General features: G+C 44.5%; 2 protein-coding genes across 5 annotated transcripts in view; one reads left to right on the top strand and one right to left on the bottom strand.

The window, feature by feature from the left end:
• The window catches only part of LOC115115107 (dynamin-1-like protein), a 26440-nt gene extending 13325 nt beyond the window's left edge, over nucleotides 1-13115 (top strand). For 3 of the 4 annotated variants that reach the window (XM_065022332.1, XM_065022330.1, XM_065022331.1), the window contains 12 exons: nucleotides 1373-1493; nucleotides 1757-1888; nucleotides 2094-2300; nucleotides 3269-3389; nucleotides 3663-3818; nucleotides 6089-6178; nucleotides 6323-6415; nucleotides 6516-6569; nucleotides 8214-8354; nucleotides 8552-8661; nucleotides 9927-10086; nucleotides 10848-13115. In XM_065022332.1, the coding sequence (XP_064878404.1) occupies nucleotides 1373-1493; nucleotides 1757-1888; nucleotides 2094-2300; nucleotides 3269-3389; nucleotides 3663-3818; nucleotides 6089-6178; nucleotides 6323-6415; nucleotides 6516-6569; nucleotides 8214-8354; nucleotides 8552-8661; nucleotides 9927-10086; nucleotides 10848-10904 (1442 nt within the window). In that variant the 3' untranslated portion in view covers nucleotides 10905-13115. Of the gene's footprint in view, nucleotides 1-1372; nucleotides 1494-1756; nucleotides 1889-2093; nucleotides 2301-3268; nucleotides 3390-3662; nucleotides 3819-6088; nucleotides 6179-6322; nucleotides 6416-6515; nucleotides 6570-7569; nucleotides 8193-8213; nucleotides 8355-8551; nucleotides 8662-9926; nucleotides 10087-10847 lie in introns of those variants that run through there. The other variant, XM_065022333.1, reaches the window with a different exon arrangement.
• On the bottom strand, nucleotides 11839-17345 carry LOC115115109 (troponin T, cardiac muscle isoforms-like). The gene is made up of 9 exons (XM_029643590.2): nucleotides 17254-17345; nucleotides 16736-16793; nucleotides 16206-16322; nucleotides 16031-16108; nucleotides 15033-15146; nucleotides 14754-14866; nucleotides 14453-14543; nucleotides 13164-13201; nucleotides 11839-12020 (listed from the first exon to the last, which is right to left on the bottom strand). The coding sequence occupies exons 1-9, from the start codon at nucleotides 17328-17330 to the stop codon at nucleotides 11981-11983; spliced, it is 726 nt and encodes a 241-aa protein (XP_029499450.2). The 5' UTR covers nucleotides 17331-17345; the 3' UTR covers nucleotides 11839-11980.

The raw sequence follows: 17345 nt of genomic DNA, 5'->3' as shown, positions 1-17345 counted from the left end.
GGGTGTAGGATACACCGCCGACTATAAACCCCTTGGTTACCTGGGTGTAGGATACACCGCCTACTATAAGCCCCTTGTTTACCTACTATAAACTCCTTGATTACCTATTATAAACCCCTTGGTTACCTGGGTGTAGGATACACCGCCTACTATACACCCTTCGGTTACCTGGGTGTAGGATACAGCCTCTACTATAAATCCCTTGGTTACCTGGGTGTAGGATACACCGCCTACTATAAACCCCTTGGTTACCTGGGTGTAGGATACACCCTCTACAATAAACCCCTTGGTTACCTGGGTGTAGGATACACGGCCTACTATAAACCCCTTGGTTATCTGGGTGTACGATACACCGCCTACTATAAACCCCTTGGTTACCTGGGTGTAGGATACACCGCCTACTATAAACCCCTTGGTTACCTGGGTGTAGGATACACCCTCTACTATAAACCCCTTGGTTGCCTGGGTGTAGGATACACCCTCTACTATAAACCCCTTGGTTACCTGGGTGTAGGATACACCGCCTACTATAAACCCCTTGGTTACCTGGATGTAGGATACACCGCCGACTATAAACCCCTTGGTTACCTGGGTGTAGGATACACCGCCGACTATAAACCCCTTGGTTACCTGGGTGTAGGATACACCGCCTACTATAAACCCCTTGGTTACCTGGGTGTAGGATACACCGCCTACTATACGCCCCTTGTTTACCTACTATAAACTCGTTGGTTACCTACTATAAACTCCTTGGTTACCTACTATAAACCCCTTGGTTACCTGGGTGTAGGATACACCGCCTACTATAAACCCCTTGGTTACCTATTATAAACCCCTTGGTTACCTGGGTGTAGGATACACCGCCTACTATAAACCCTTCGGTTACCTGGGTGTAGGATACAGCCTCTACTATAAATCCCTTGGTTACCTGGGTGTAGGATACACCGCCTACTATAAACCCCTTGGTTACCTGGGTGTAGGATACACCCTCTACAATAAACCCCTTGGTTACCTGGGTGTAGGATACACGGCCTACTATAAACCCCTTGGTTACCTGGGTGTACGATACACTGCCTACTATAAACCCCTTGGTTACCTACTATAAACCCCTTGGTTACCTGGGTATAGGATACACCGCCTACTATAAACCCCTTGGTTACCTACTATAAACCCCTTGGTTACCTACTATAAACCCCTTTGTTACCTGGGTGTAGGATACACCCTCTACTATAAACCCCTTGGTTACCTACTATAAACTCCTTGGTTAACTGTTTTTTACCTGGAATTTCTCCAAGCAGGGAGGGCCTGATCCTAGATCATATCATCACTCCTATTCTGATTATTTTATGAATATGGGTTCTGCTGTGTGTAGGCAGGAGGACGTTGGCTGTGGTGACCAAACTGGACCTAATGGATGCTGGGACAGATGCCATGGACGTACTGATGGGTCGGGTCATCCCTGTCAAACTGGGCCTCATAGGAGTGGTCAACAGGTCTGCACCTTTACACAATACACTTCAGTCTCTAACATGTTGAATAGAGCAAGACTTCAGCCTTCTTGAAAATCCTGTATATATTTTAAAGGGAGAGGATTGCCTCCTCGTGCATCAAAGGTTTCTAGAAGCCAACAGTCCCTCAAGATCAAAATGGAAAGAGGGCCAAGCATTCCTTTTCACGTTTTGTTTACAATGTTCTTTAACACTACAATGTCATAAAAATAAATCTCACAGTTTATTACCTTCATTCATTTTCCAAGGAGTCAGCTTGACATCAACAATAAGAAGACCGTGGCAAACGCCATTCGTGATGAATATGCCTTTCTACAGAAGAAGTACCCCTCCCTCGCCAGCAGAAATGGAACCAAATACTTAGCCAGAACGTTGAACAGGTATGAAAATAGAAATGTATTCAGCAAACAAGTCTTCAACAGAAGACAACTTTTGAGGTTTGAAAACATTTGACCAACTTCTGATTTTGAAGTGTAATGTCCCTCTAAGCAACTAGCAAAGTTCCTTTCGTTGTGGATGGCTATCATGCTGTCTGTAGCCCTTTCCTTATTTCTAACTTCACGCTCTTCTCCTCCTCGTTGCCAGGTTGTTGATGCATCACATTAGAGACTGTCTCCCGGAGCTGAAGACTCGTATCAATGTGCTGGCGGCCCAGTACCAGTCCCTGCTGAGTAGCTACGGTGAACCTGTAGAGGACCAGAGCTCTACTCTGCTGCAGCTCATCACCAAGTTCGCCGCAGAGTACTGCCACACTATCGAGGGCACCGCTAAGTACATAGAGACAACAGAACTGTGAGCAACTTATATTCTTTCCCCCCCACCCTCAAAGGTGTGAATTCCTACTCTTTAGTATTTTGTTAATTTATTTGAAGAGAAAATTAGGAAGGATGGAATGAACCTCTTCCAAACATCCTAGCACCTCTACTAATTGCCAGAAGGTGGCACCTCTACTAATTGCCAGAAGGTGGCACCTCTACTAATTGCCAGAAGGTGGCACCTCTACTAATTGCCAGAAGGTGGCACCTCTACTAATTGCCAGAAGGTGGCACCTCTACTAATTGCCAGAAGGTGGCACCTCTACTAATTGCCAGAAGGTGGCACCTCTACTAATTGCCAGAAGGTGGCACCTCTACTAATTGCCAGAAGGTGGCACCTCTACTAATTGCCAGAAGGTGGCACCTCTACTAATTGCCAGAAGGTGGCACCAGTACAAATTGAGCATCACAATCAAACAATTGGGAGCTTTTCCAGTTTTTATTTAACATTTATTTAACTAGGCAAGTCAGTTAAGAACAAATGACGTCCCAGCCTGGCCAAACCCAGACGACGCTTCGGCCAATTGTGCGCCCTATGCGACTCCCAATCACGGCCGGATGTGATAGAGCCTAGATTCGAACCAGGGACTGTAGTGACGCCTCTTGCACTGAGATGCAGTGCCTTAGAGCGCTGCGCCACTCGGGAGCACATACACCTGTGTAGGAGGTAGATTAGCTAGCCTACTACTTTGTTCTTTCAGTTACAAATCTAGAGCTTGGGACTTCAACGTTCTATCTACTAAAAGAGGATTCTGAGATAATTGGCTTTAAAGTTCCGAAACCTCATTGGTTTTAATGGTGTCAGCAAATTTATATATATATATATAATTATTTTTTACATAACAATTGGGGCTTTTAGAGTACTATATAGTAAGAACAAGGCTGTAAACTCAAATTTGACAAATGGCGATAGAACCTTAAGACGTTGTTTTTCTCCTCTTCCAGGTGTGGTGGAGCACGAATCTGTTATATTTTCCATGAGACCTTTGGTCGGACGCTGGAGTCCGTCGACCCACTGGGAGGTCTGACCACCATAGACGTGCTAACAGCTATTAGGAACGCTACAGTGAGTTGTATGCTACTGGTTACGTACAGCCTCACATTTGTTGGGATCCATGTTCATTTCAAGTACAATGATGCAATGTTCAGTGTTTTGACGATCAGTTTGACACATCTGTTTAAGGGGTGAACTTGTTATTTTAGCTTGAGTTCAAAGCAGAAAAAGACACCTTTACCTTCTCTCAAGAAAATGAACAATTAAATATTCTTCCTAACTGTGAGTTGTGTGTTAGCCAGAGACTGCTGGGTAATGTCTCTCTCTCTCTCTCTCTCTCTGTAGGGCCCGCGGCCAGCCCTGTTTGTGCCTGAGGTGTCATTTGAGCTGCTGGTGAAGAGACAGGTGAAGAGACTGGAGGAGCCCAGCCTGCGCTGTGTGGAGCTGGTTCACGAAGAGATGCAGAGGATCATCCAGCACTGCAGCAACTACAGCACACAGGTAGAGGGACACACACACACACACACACACACACACACACGTAAGTACACTCTGTTTTAGCAAGATGGTGGCCGACAGACACAGTCGCCTTGTTCCTAGATCCTAGCCAACTTTGCAGTATTTCATTTTTTAAATTGTTATTTCTTACATTATTTCTTCAATGTTTCTTGTATTATTATATACAGCCGGAAATAACTTTTGGATATTAGATCGGTGGTCACTTACCAGAAATTCAGTCAAAAGCCAGTGAAAATGCAGAGCGCCAAATTCAAATAAATTACTATAAAAATCCAACTTTTGTGAAATCACACATGTAAAATACCATATTAAAGCTGCACTTGTTGTGAATCCAGCCAACATGTCAGATTTCAAAAAGGCTTTTCGGCGAAAGCAAACGATGCTATTATCTGAGGATAGCACCTCCGTAAACAAAGAGAGAAAAGCATATTTCAACCCTGCAGGCGCGACACAAAACGCAGAAATAAAAATATAATTCATGATTACCTTTGACGAGTTTCTTCTGTTGGCACTCCAATATGTCCCATAAACATCACAAATGGTCCTTTTGTTCGATTAATTCTGTCGATATATATCCAAAATGTCCATTTATTTACGTCCCTTAGAAATCTGGATTACAAATGAAAACCCATTGAAAAGGGGAGTGACTTAAAAAAAAACAAGAATCTGAATGATTTGTCCTCGGGGTTTCACCTGCTACATAAGTTCTGTTATACTCACAGACATGATTCAAACAGTTTTAGAAAATTCAGAGTGTTTTCTTTCCAAATCTACTAATAATATGCATATCTTATCTTCTGGGGATGAGTAGCAGGCAGTTGAATTTGGGCATGTATTTCATCCGGATGTGAAAATACTGGCCCCTGTCACCAAGAAGTTAATCCACACGAGGCTACAGGCCCAGACAGCATCCCAAGTCGTGTCCTCCGAGCATAAGTGTTTACGAACATATTCAATCTCTCTCTATCCCAGTCTGTTGTCCCCACTTGCTTCAAGATGTCCACCACTGTTCCTGTACCGAAGAAAGCGAAGGTAACTGAACTAAATGACTATCGCCCCAAAGAACTCACTTCTGTCATGAAGTGCTTTGAGAGGCAAGTTAAGGACCATATCGCCTCCACCTTACCAGACACTCTAGTCCCACAACAATACCTATGTAATAATGCTGTTCATTGACCACAGCCAAGCTTCTACAGATGCACCGTTGAGAGAATCCTGTCGGACTGTATCACCGCCTGGTACGGCACCGCATGCAACCGCAGTGTTCTCCAGAGGGTGGTGAGGTCTGCTCAACGCATCACCGGTGGCACACTTCCTGCCCTCCAGGACATCTCCAGCACCCGATGTCACAGGAAGGCCACGAATATCATCAAGGACCTCACCCACACGAGCCATGGCCTGTTCACCCTGCTATCATCTAGAAGGTGTTAGCATGATTCTTGCCGTTCTCCTTCGACCATCAACAAGCTGTTTTCGCCCACAGGACTGTCGATGACTGGAAGTGTTTTATGTTTTTTTCCTCACCATTCTCGGTAAACCGCAGACACTGTCGTGCGTGAAAATCCCAGGAGGGCAACCGTTTCTAAGATACTAGATCCACATTTGCAGTCCTCATGCCTCCTTGCAGCATGATGTAAGGCAAGTTCACGCAGATGAGCAGGGACCCTGGGCATCTTTCTTTTGGTGTTTTTCAGTCAGTAGAAAGGCCTCTTTAGTGTCCTAAGTTTTCATAATTGTGACCTTAATTGCCTACCGTCTGTAAGCTGTTCGTGTCTTAACGACCGTTCCACAGGTGCATGTTCATTAATTGTTTATGGTTCATTGAACAAGCATGGCAAACGGTGTTTAAACCCTTTACAATGAAGATCTGTGAAGTTAATTGGATTTTTACCAATTATCTTTGAAAGACAGGGTCCTGAAAAAGGGGTGTTTCTTTTTTTAAGTTTATGTATGTGTAACTTCTGAGTGGTACTTGTGTGGACACACCTAATTCCAGGGTTTTACTGTATTTGTACTGCTTTCTATGTTGTAGAATAATAGTGAAGACATCAAAACTATGAAATAACACATGGAATCATGAAGTAAACAAATCAAAATATATTTGAGAATTCAAAGTAGCCACCCTTTGCCTTGATGACAGCTTTGCACACTTGGCATTCTCTCAACCAGCTTCATGAGGTAGTCACCTGGAATGCATTTCAATGAACAGGTGTGCCTTGTTAATTTGTTGAATTTGTGTTTATTCTCTCTAGGAGCTGTTGAGATTTCCTAAGCTCCATGATGCCATAGTAGAAGTGGTCACATCCCTCCTCAGGAAAAGGTTACCAGTCACCAATGAGATGGTGAGTGTTTTTGCTTACACTTTAGAATCATTTGCATGAATAAGACATTATAAATGTTTTTAAATGCTCTCTGATTCACTACAATAACCCATAAACCCCATAGATTTAAGTGTACCAAATCACATTTCCTGTCTTTCTTTTCAGGTTCATAACCTGGTGGCCATCGAGTTGGCCTATATTAACACCAAACACCCTGACTTTGCTGATGCCTGTGGCCTCATGAACAACAACATAGAGGTATGAAACATTGTTCAGAGTTGGAAATTGCTTCTTTAAATTGTATTCTACAGTATATGAAGTGTTGTACTTAATGATATCATGTGGTTGTGTGTCATAGGAACAGAGACGTAACAGAATGAGAGAGCTACCCTCGTCTGTTCCTCGGGATAAGGTAACAGACTGTCGTGGTTAGGATCGATTGCTACAAAAAGTACAGTTTTCTCACTGTTTCTTTACGGCTCCCAGTCTACCCTTTTAGAGCAGCGCTAGAAGCCATATGTCTTTATGGCTCCCAGTCTACCCTTTAGAGCAGCGCTAGAAGCCATATGTCTTTATGGCTCCAGTCTACCCTTTAGCAGCGCTAGAAGCCATATGTCTTTATGGCTCCAGTCTACCCTTTAGAGCAGCGCTAGAAGCCATATGTCTTTATGGCTCCCAGTCTACCCTTTAGAGCAGCGCTAGAAGCCATATGTCTTTATGGCTCCAGTCTACCCTTTAGAGCAGCGCTAGAAGCCATATGTCTTTACGGCTCCCAGTCTACCCTTTAGAGCAGCGCTAGAAGCCATATGTCTTTACGGCTCCCAGTCTACCCTTTAGAGCAGCGCTAGAAGCCATATGTCTTTACGGCTCCCAGTCTACCCTTTAGAGCAGCGCTAGAAGCCATATGTCTTTACGGCTCCCAGTCTACCCTTTAGAGCAGCGCTAGAAGCCATATGTCTTTATGGCTCCCAGTCTACCCTTTAGAGCAGCTTTACGGCTCCCAGTCTACCCTTTAGAGCAGCGCTAGAAGCCATATGTCTTTATGGCTCCGTCTACCCTTCAGAGCAGCGCTAGAAGCCATATGTCTTTATGGCTCCCAGTCTACCCTTTAGAGCAGCGCTAGAAGCCATATGTCTTTACGGCTCCCAGTCTACCCTTTAGAGCAGCACTAGAAGCCATATGTCTTTACGGCTCCCAGTCTACCCTTTAGAGCAGCGCTAGAAGCCATATGTCTTTACGGCTCCCAGTCTACCCTTTAGAGCAGCGCTAGAAGCCATATGTCTTTACGGCTCCCAGTCTACACATGTCCCTGTGTATTGTCTGTCCGCTACTTTTTATTCCCTCTAGTCTTCTGTTCACTCCTTCGTCTTTCACACTCTGCTCTCTGTCTCTCTCGCTCGCACTCTCTCTAGTCCTTTAAGGGCCCAGGTGTTCAGTCTCTCTCCCCCACTGATCTTCCTCCCCCAGAAGGAGAAAGACCCCAGGTGTGTCCCTGTGTCACTCAATGCCTGCCTGCATCTTACCTCAACCAGGGTTGGGCTTCATTTCAATTCAGTTAATTAAGGAAGTTAACTTTAAGTAAAATTTGCAGTCCTCAATTCAGAACTAATTCAAATGGAATTGCCCTTGACCCCAAGCCACTCTCACTCTCCCTTGACCCCAAGCCTATAGGCTGAAGGCCCTAATTGTGTAACACAATTCTGTGTTCCCCTTCTCTATTCCCCTTCCACCCCTCTGAGGGTGAACTACATTTCCCATCTGACATCTCCTCCCGGCATGTGTGCTTCTGTACAGAGGAAGGGTCCCTGGAGGGAAGTCTTGGTACAATATGTGACTCTGCCACTGTCAGAAAGCTATTTCTTCCAGAAAGTCAGTATATGTACAGACATGACTGTGTAGATGTTCCTTCATTCCTGATGTAATAGCCTGGTGAGAGGCATGCTTTTTGGGAATGCATGGTCACACATGTATGATTGTGGCTCTATTGAAAAGTTCTCTCTTATAAAAGAGATTTTAATCTCAAGGAGACTGACCTCTAACCGTTCTGTCTGTCTAGGGAGACCAGGATGTAGGGACAGGGAACTGGAGGGGCATGTTGAAGAAGGGAGAGGAGGGGGTCGGCGGGGACAAGTCCATGCTCCAGACCTCTAACCCTGGCAGCCCTCAGAGGGGCCACGCCGTCAACCTGCTGGATGTGGTGGGTAGTAATGTTTTGTCTGCTTTGCCACATAATGATACAAAAACATCTGACGTAACTCTTAATTCTTAGGAGTAAAACGTATTCGAAAAGAATAATCTCTAGGCTGTTTGAGAGAAGATTTTAATGCTAAGCAACCACATTACTTTTTAAGTTGTCAGTGATTGGTCTGTTTTTGTCCTTGTATCCCCCCCCAGCCTGTTCCCGTTTCCAGGAAGCTGTCGGCCAGAGAGCAGAGGGACTGTGAGGTCATCGAGAGGCTTATCAAGTCCTATTTCCTCATCGTCAGGAAAAACATCCAGGACAGGTATGGTGGCCGCTGTGCTTCTACTTCCTGTTGTTAGACTCCCTCTCCTGTGAATTCTAGAAATAATATTCTGAAATGGTTTTCCTGTTTTATTTGTTGTTCTACTTCACTCAATCTGAATCTCTCCTCTTCCTTTTCACCTGCTTCGAAGAAATGTATAAAGTCATCATTTCTGCCCCTCACACTCCTTGTCTAATCCACCCTTTCTATACACTGAGTGACAAAACATTAGGAACACCTTCATAATATTGACTTGCACCCCTTTTGATCTCAGAACAGCCTCACGTCGTCAGGGCATGGACTCTACAAGGTGTCGAAAGAATTTCCACAGGGATGCTGGCCCATGTTGACTCCAATGCTTCGAACAGTTGTGTCAAGTTGGCAGGATGTCCTTTGGGTGGTGGACCATTCTTTTTTTTTTTATATATATATATATATTTTTTTTACCCCTTTTTCTCCCCAATTTCGTGGTATCCAATTGTTGTAGTAGCTACTATCTTGTCTCATCGCTGCAACTCCCGTACGGGCTCGGGAGAGACGAAGGTTGAAAGTCATGCGTCCTCCGATACACAACCCAACCAGCCGTACTGCTTCTTAACACAGCGCGCATCCAACCCGGAAGCCAGCCGCACCAATGTGTCGGAGGGTACACCGTGCACCTGGCAACCTTGGTTAGCGCGCACTGCGCCCGGCCCGCCACAGGAGTCGCTGGTGCGCGATGAGACAAGGACATCCCCACCGACCAAGCCCTCCCTAACCCGGACGACGCTAGGCCAATTGTGCGTCGCCCCACGGACCTCCCGGTCGCGGCCGGTTACAACAGAGCCTGGGCGCGAACCCAGAGACTCTGATGGCACAGCTGGCGCTGCAGTACAGCGCCCTTAACCACTGCGCCACCCTGGAGGCGGTGGACCATTCTTGATACACACAGGAAACTGTGTGAAAAACCTCACCAGCATTACAGTTCCTGACACACTCAGACCAGTGCGCCTGGCACCTACTACCATACTGCTTTCAATGGCACTTCAATATTTTGTCTCGTCCATTCACCCTCTGAATGGCACACATACACAATCCATGTCTCGAGGCTTAAAACCCCATTTTAACCTGTCCCCCCCCCCTTCATCGACACTGATGTATTTAACAGGTGACATCGATAAGGGATCATAGCTTTCACCGCGTCAGTCTATCATAGAACGAGCAGGTGTTCCTAATGTTTAGTGCACTCAGTGTACTTCTCTCTCCCTCTGCACTTCCTCCTGCAGCGTGCCCAAGGCGGTGATGCACTTCCTGGTGAACCATGTAAAGGACAGTCTGCAGAGTGAGCTGGTGGGGCAGCTGTATAAGGCTGGTCTGCTGGATGACCTGCTCACTGAGTCTGAAGACATGGCCCAGAGACGCAACGAAGCTGCAGACATGCTCAAGGTACAGTTTTGTGTGGAACGTGCTCACTGAGTCTGAAGACATGCTCAATGTACGTACAGGTGTGTGTGTGTAGAACGTGCTCACTGAGTCTGAAGACGTGCTCAATGTACAGGTGTGTGTGTAGAACGTGCTCACTGAGTCTGAAGACATGCTCAATGTACAGGTGTGTGTGTAGAACCTGCTCACTGAGTCTGAAGACTTGCTCAATATACAGGTGTGTGTGTAGAACCTGCTCACTGAGTCTGAAGACATGCTCAATGTACAGGTGTGTGTGTAGAACCTGCTCACTGAGTCTGAAGACATGCTCAATGTACAGGTGTGTGTGTAGAACCTGCTCACTGAGTCTGAAGACGTGCTCAATGTACAGGTGTGTGTGTAGAACCTGCTCACTGAGTCTGAAGACGTGCTCAATGTACAGGTGTGTGTGTGTAGAACCTGCTCACTGAGTCTGAAGACATGCTCAATGTACGTGTGTAGAACCTGCTCACTGAGTCTGAAGACATGCTCAAAGTACAGGCCTGGGATTAGTTGCAGAACTATGGGAGTTTGAAATATGACAGATGTGTTTTTGAGGCAATAACTCCCAGCACCACAAATGAGAAGCTTGGTAGTGTGTTTTAACCCCTTTCAAACGTGATCTAACTGCTGCTTGAATGTAGCAGCTATTGTGACTGTGACCTCTGGCTTTGACGTCACCGGGGGTGTTTAGTTTCTGTATGAATTTGCTCACCTAAACTGTCTTTTCCACTCTGTGTCCGCAGGCCTTGCAGAAAGCCAGTCAGGTGATCGCTGAGATCAGAGAAACACAGATGTGGTGAGGGCCTCTACCTCCGCCCCCCCACATGGACCATAAGCACTGAACCCTGTTCTGTCTCAAACCTACCTGGACTGCAGAGACGGCCAACTTGGAAATACACTGGTGTTTATTGAGTATCATCAATTCTCCATCCTCTTGAAGTTGTCACTTCCACACTCCCCTGTCATGGTTTTAAAAGCAATGGATGGGTGTAAGCCTTGGCTGAAGGGAGTTTCAACCAAACACTTCTGGTAATGAGTGGAGAATGGGGACGCACATTTGAAAATAGTTGTAGATTGTATTATATGGACATGACCTATACAGTATCAGTCTTCACCTGCACCACATCACACACCAAAATGATCTTTCATATGTAAGTATAGTATTATATTGATGAACGTGTGAGGTCTACCTACTGAATAATGTGGAGTTACATTAAAGATGTTTCCTCTAGTTTCTGGCTTGCTGGTATGTATGTATGTATGTATGTATGTTGAGACTTGTAAATATTGTCTGTCTTCATCATGTTTGCTGATCTATTGTCTCACATGTCTATGCTACTGCTGAAAATGTCCTTACATGGTAACAATCTCTCATTTGTGTCGCTGATATTTACAAAGAGCTGAGAAATGCCACTCGGACGTAGAATACGTGTTATTTGTTGGTTGAAAAAGCACCATAATGCTGCTGTGAACCGTACACTTCAATGTTCTCTGTGATTTCAACGTTATTTTGACTCAACCGTACGTCTGTCGCTAAATGGGTTTTAAGATATCTAGTGTATTGATGAGGTCATTTGTCCAACTAGATTGATTATGGGATAATGATAATTTGTTGTCATACCCACAATACCATGTGGTAAACTATTGGTAGCAAAGGCAGGGCTGGATTGTGTGGCAACGTCTAACTTGAATTGGCAGGTTTATTCTGTATATTCTCAAAAAGTGGTACCAGGGTTGAATGAGCCATTTTATTGACTTGTGATCCAGTCTGCTGTTATACCAGACGGAACAATGAACATCACGTATACAGACACATTATCATCATGGGCCGATCTCCAGTCATGGCTGTCTGCCCTCGACCATGGCGGCTGCTCCTTTACCTCACACGGCCCGTCTTCTTGCCTCGACCTTTGGCGCTGAGGGGTCAGGACAGGGTTAAGAAATCTGAATCACTTGGCAGCCAGGTCGTAAGCCCAGTAGTGAACGTCCCTGTTGCAGCACTTCACTGCACTATGAGTCTAACGCTACACCCAGAAGTGTGCACTTGTTCTCACTCCCTCTCATGCAAGGGGGAGTCAGAGACTGGCGGAAAAAGTGGTCCACTTCTGGGTCAAGGGTGAATATGTTTAATGGTTTGTCAGTCCATCAGTTACACGGGATTTTACTTCTTTTGGCTTGATGTTTATCATTAAATAGTTTGATTGTGCTGTAATTTCAGACCAGACCATGTTGGCAATTTACATATTCCCCATTTACAATGTCTTCAATCTATCGTGCAGTGATCATGCCATATGCAATGCACACACACACACACACACACAGAGACACACACACACACAGAGACACACACACACAGAGACACACACACACACAGAGACACACACACACACAGAGACACACAGAGACACACAGAGACACACAGAGACACACACACACACACAGAGACACACACACACACAGAGACACACAGAGACACAGAGACACACACACACACAGAGACACACAGAGACACACACACACAGAGACACACAGACACACAGAGACACACAGACACACAGAGACACACAGACACACACAGACAGACACACACACACACAGAGACACACAGACACACACACACAGAGACACACACACACACAGACACACAGAGACACACAGACACACACACACAGAGACACACACACACAGATGGACATAGGCTGTGTAAGTGATGGTCATGGCTGTTTCTTTGGTTTCAATCAATGTTTGTTCCACTGGTCATTAAATGACCATCCCTGCTTGAGAGTTTGAAAGGAATGATGGGAAATTGAGTTGTTGATGGAATGGCAACCAGTGACTCAGCCCAATTAAAATGAAAACCACAATGCTGGGTCTTGTTCATTAGGCACAACATGGAAGAAACTGTTCTAAACTGTACTCTGTACTCGTCCAATAAGAGATGCTTGTCTGTTTATTAGTCTACGTGTTTTCATTTTCTTTTAATTTTGTACCCTAATAAACACGACTCCGAATTTCTTTGTCCTTCAAAGTCCAAAATCCTGAACCTTTGTGTTACTTACCTCTGGTGGTCCTGGACCCGGGTGAGAAGCTGGTTAATCTGTAAGGACAAGACTTGCTGTAAGCTTTGACAACACCTTTTAGTTACTGTGGTGGAAACCTGTACAGGTGGAGTCCATCGGAGAGAAACCCAGGAACGTGATGATACTATAGACCACATAATTCACTTTTAGTTGAACTTGTTGTACACCTTTCATGTACCCACCAGGATTGGGGTTAATTCAGGAAGTAATTTGAAATTCCAAGTGTCTTCAATGATTTTCAATGAGGAAAATGTGCATTTGGAATTTCGTTTACTTTCTGAATTGAAATGGAATTGACCACAACCCTGGGACCTCTAATTGCCAGTCGAAAGCAGACAAGACTATATCACAGTATTCCTCAGATCCCAGGGAGGTTGAGAGGATAAATTAACCCAGAAACCTGCCGATGACCCTGTAGACTTCAGAATTCACCTGTAGGTCACCTCTGATGTAGCCACTGCCTGGGCACTCCCACATTGCCAACCGAAAGAAGAGACTCAAGGTGAGATCTCAAGGTGAGAGAATACACTGAGAGAGGACTACACGACCTGAGACGATAGTCAATACTAAAGGGTTGACCAACCAGATCCCATCCAAAATCTTGCTGCTGTTGAGAAATACTGGAAAATATTTCATTTCAAATATTTCATTGAGGGTGACTGTTGTGTACTTGTTTCTGTGTTAGGTCAAGGTGACTCCATCATACTTCTGTTTATTGAGTATGTCGTGTGTTGTCTAGGTAACTTACATCATACTTCTGTTTCTTGAGTTTGTCATGTGTGTGTTGTCTAGGTAACTTACATCATACTTCTGTTTCTTGAGTTTGTCATGTGTGTGTTGTCTAGGTAACTTACATCATACTTCTGTTTATTGAGTTTGTCATGTGTGTTGTCTAGGTAACTTACATCATACTTCTGTTTCTTGAGTTTGTCATGTGTGTGTTGTCTAGGTAACTTACATCATACTTCTGTTTATTGAGTTTGTCATGTGTGTGTTGTCTAGGTAACTTACATCATACTTCTGTTTCTTGAGTTTGTCATGTGTGTTGTCTAGGTAACTTACATCATACTTCTGTTTCTTGAGTTTGTCATGTGTGTGTTGTCTAGGTAACTTACATCATACTTCTGTTTATTGAGTTTGTCATGTGTGTTGTCTAGGTAACTTACATCATACTTCTGTTTCTTGAGTTTGTCATGTGTGTTGTCTAGGTAACTTACATCATACTTCTGTTTCTTGAGTTTGTCATGTGTGTTGTCTAGGTAACTTACATCATACTTCTGTTTCTTGAGTTTCTCACTGAGGTCAAACTTCTCTGCCTCCAACTCCATCATTCGCTGCCACATCTCACTGGCCTTCTCCCTGTTGGTGCAACAGTGGATCAGAACACGTTCTTGCCCCAAAGAACCCTTGTCTCACTGAAGAATGTCCATCATTCGAACCGTTCACATAGTTATGTGTTCAGTCATAAACTAAAAAACATCAGACATAAACCATCATAAATAATTATGATAACACGGTCAGCTTTTCTTGAGGACTGGCAAATTCTGAATATTAACGATGACGTCATACTTGAGTTTGTCCTCATTCAGATGGTCGATGCTGAGAGGTTTCCTTCGATCAGCAAGAATCTTCTTCTTCTTCTCTCTCTCTGTCTGTTTCTTGGCTCCTTTGCGGTTTTCACTCTGAGAATTGAAACATCACAAATACCATTGTTCTCAAAGATATTTTGTTCATTGCCTCACATTACTTGATGTTTCCGTTACACTATTATCAATATCTATATGATAATGAATACGCTGGGTGTTGTTTAAAAAAAAAATGTTTTTGAAGATACAATATTCCACTGACCTTCTGCTGGATTCCTCCATACTGGTGGGTCATGTTGGTGAGAGCCTTCTTCTTCTTGATGTCATCATCCTGCTTCCTACGCTGATCCTCTGCCTCCTTCCTGTCCTTCTCCTCCTGCATACGGAGCATTAGGGAAGAAAGACACGGAGCATTAGGGAAGAAAGACACGGAGCATTAGGGAAGAAAGACACGGAGCATTAGGGAAGAAAGACACGGGGCATTAGGGAAGAAAGACACGGGGCATTAGGGAAGAAAGACACTGAGCATTAGGGAAGAAAGACACTGAGCATTAGGGAAGAAAGACACTGAGCATTAGGGAAGAAAGACACTGAGCATTAGGGAAGAAAGACACGGAGCATTAGGGAAGAAAGACACGGAGCATTAGGGAAGAAAGACACGGAGCATTAGGGAAGAAAGACACGGGGCATTAGGGAAGAAAGACACGGGGCATTAGGGAAGAAAGACACGGAGCATTAGGGAAGAAAGACACTGAGCATTAGGGAAGAAAGACACGGAGCATTAGGGAAGAAAGACACGGGGCATTAGGGAAGAAAGACACGGGGCATTAGGGAAGAAAGACACGGGGCATTAGGGAAGAAAGACACTGAGCATTAGGGAAGAAAGACACGGGGCATTAGGGAAGAAAGACACTGAGCATTAGGGAAGAAAGACACTGAGCATTAGGGAAGAAAGACACGGGGCATTAGGGAAGAAAGACACTGAGCATTAGGGAAGAAAGACACGGAGCATTAGGGAAGAAAGACACGGAGCATTAGGGAAGAAAGACACGGAGCATTAGGGAATAAATATCTATCAAGATCTATCATAGAAATTACATCCACAATCTGTTTCCCCGTTAGCCATTAGAAGTCATATTGTATTAGTCAAATGTGATCCTGTGTGGGTCAGTTGATAAGAGTATGCAACACACAGGTTGTGGGTTCAATTCCAGCATAGAACACACATTAGCTAGGTGTCATAATGGGGAGAAGACTCACCGCAACCCTGGCCTGCCTCTCCTTCTCCCTCTCTGCACGAACCCTCTGCTGCTCTGCCCTCTCTGCGCGACGTTTCTCCTGCACACACGAGCACACTCAGTGACCAAGTTGTTAGGTGTCCCATTGCAATGTTTCTAGGAACAGTAAAATAACATTTAAAATAACACCAACTCACAATCCTGTTGACGAGACTGATGAGCTCCTCTTCTTCCTTCTTCCTCTGGATAAAGTGAGACTCGATCAAAGACTGGAGCTCAGACAGGTCCTTGTCCTGACGCTTCCTGTGGATGTCCTGACCACCACACAGAAGAATCAGATGAAGTAATAGGAATAGTTTGTTTTGGTAAGACAACATACATGTAATACACCCTGAAAAGAGTCATTTCCTTAGTTGGACATCATCGCTGGACTTTCTGTACCTCTCATTTGCTTCATCTTAACAGGATACAGTTGGAGGCAAGTCTGTCACAAATGGTTAGTTAGTTTTCTAATCATGATGTGTTTGTCAGCGGAGGCTGCTGAGGGGAGGACGGCTCATAACAATGGAGGGAACGGAGCGAATGGAATGGCATCAAACCATATGCTTGATGTATTTGATACCATTCCACCGATTCCCCTCCAGTCATTACCACGAGCCTGTCCTCCCCATTTAAGGTGCCACCAACCACCTGTGGTGTGTGTGTGTGTTTATGTGATTCAACTTACATCAAAATCCACTTTCTCGCCATCAGGCATCTTTGGTGCAGAGATATTTGGCACAAACCTATAGAAATGAAAATTGCGTATCTAATGTGTGTATATATATATATATATATATATATAATCTCAATTTGAGCATTTCAGTAAATGTCGTGATCTTTCAAGATCACTTATGATATAACGTATCATCTGTCAGGGGAAAATAAAAAATGGGCCACCCAGAAACACTTGGAGGAGTGTCCTCCAGGCAGAAATGACCAAGAATGGCCTCAACTGGTGTGACCTGGAGATGGAGGATATTCGTCAACGGCCTATGATCCTTATAAGAGCCAAGGTCAGCAGGAATCCGTAGCGGTGACACGGCCACTTCTGTTTTGCGATATTACAACAACAAAGAAGCTGCCTATGTCGGCTCAATCGGAAAACGACCTTGATATTTCTATTGTGGAATCTGTAACGTTTCAGCTTCACAGACTGAAACGAGGCCTGAATCACAGTCTGTCATATTCTATCTAAAAACTTACTTTGGTTTGGGCTTGGCTCCATCTGTAATAAAGGACAGTGACTGTCTTAGTTTGATCATATCATAGAAGGATGTCATGTTAATCAGGATAGA

Source organism: Oncorhynchus nerka, linkage group LG9a (assembly GCF_034236695.1).
Source record: "Oncorhynchus nerka isolate Pitt River linkage group LG9a, Oner_Uvic_2.0, whole genome shotgun sequence".
In the NCBI taxonomy this organism is placed as follows: Eukaryota; Metazoa; Chordata; class Actinopteri; order Salmoniformes; family Salmonidae; genus Oncorhynchus; species Oncorhynchus nerka.
The sequence above is the reverse complement of the archived record's forward strand: the minus strand, read 5'-3'. Positions and strand labels throughout refer to the sequence as shown.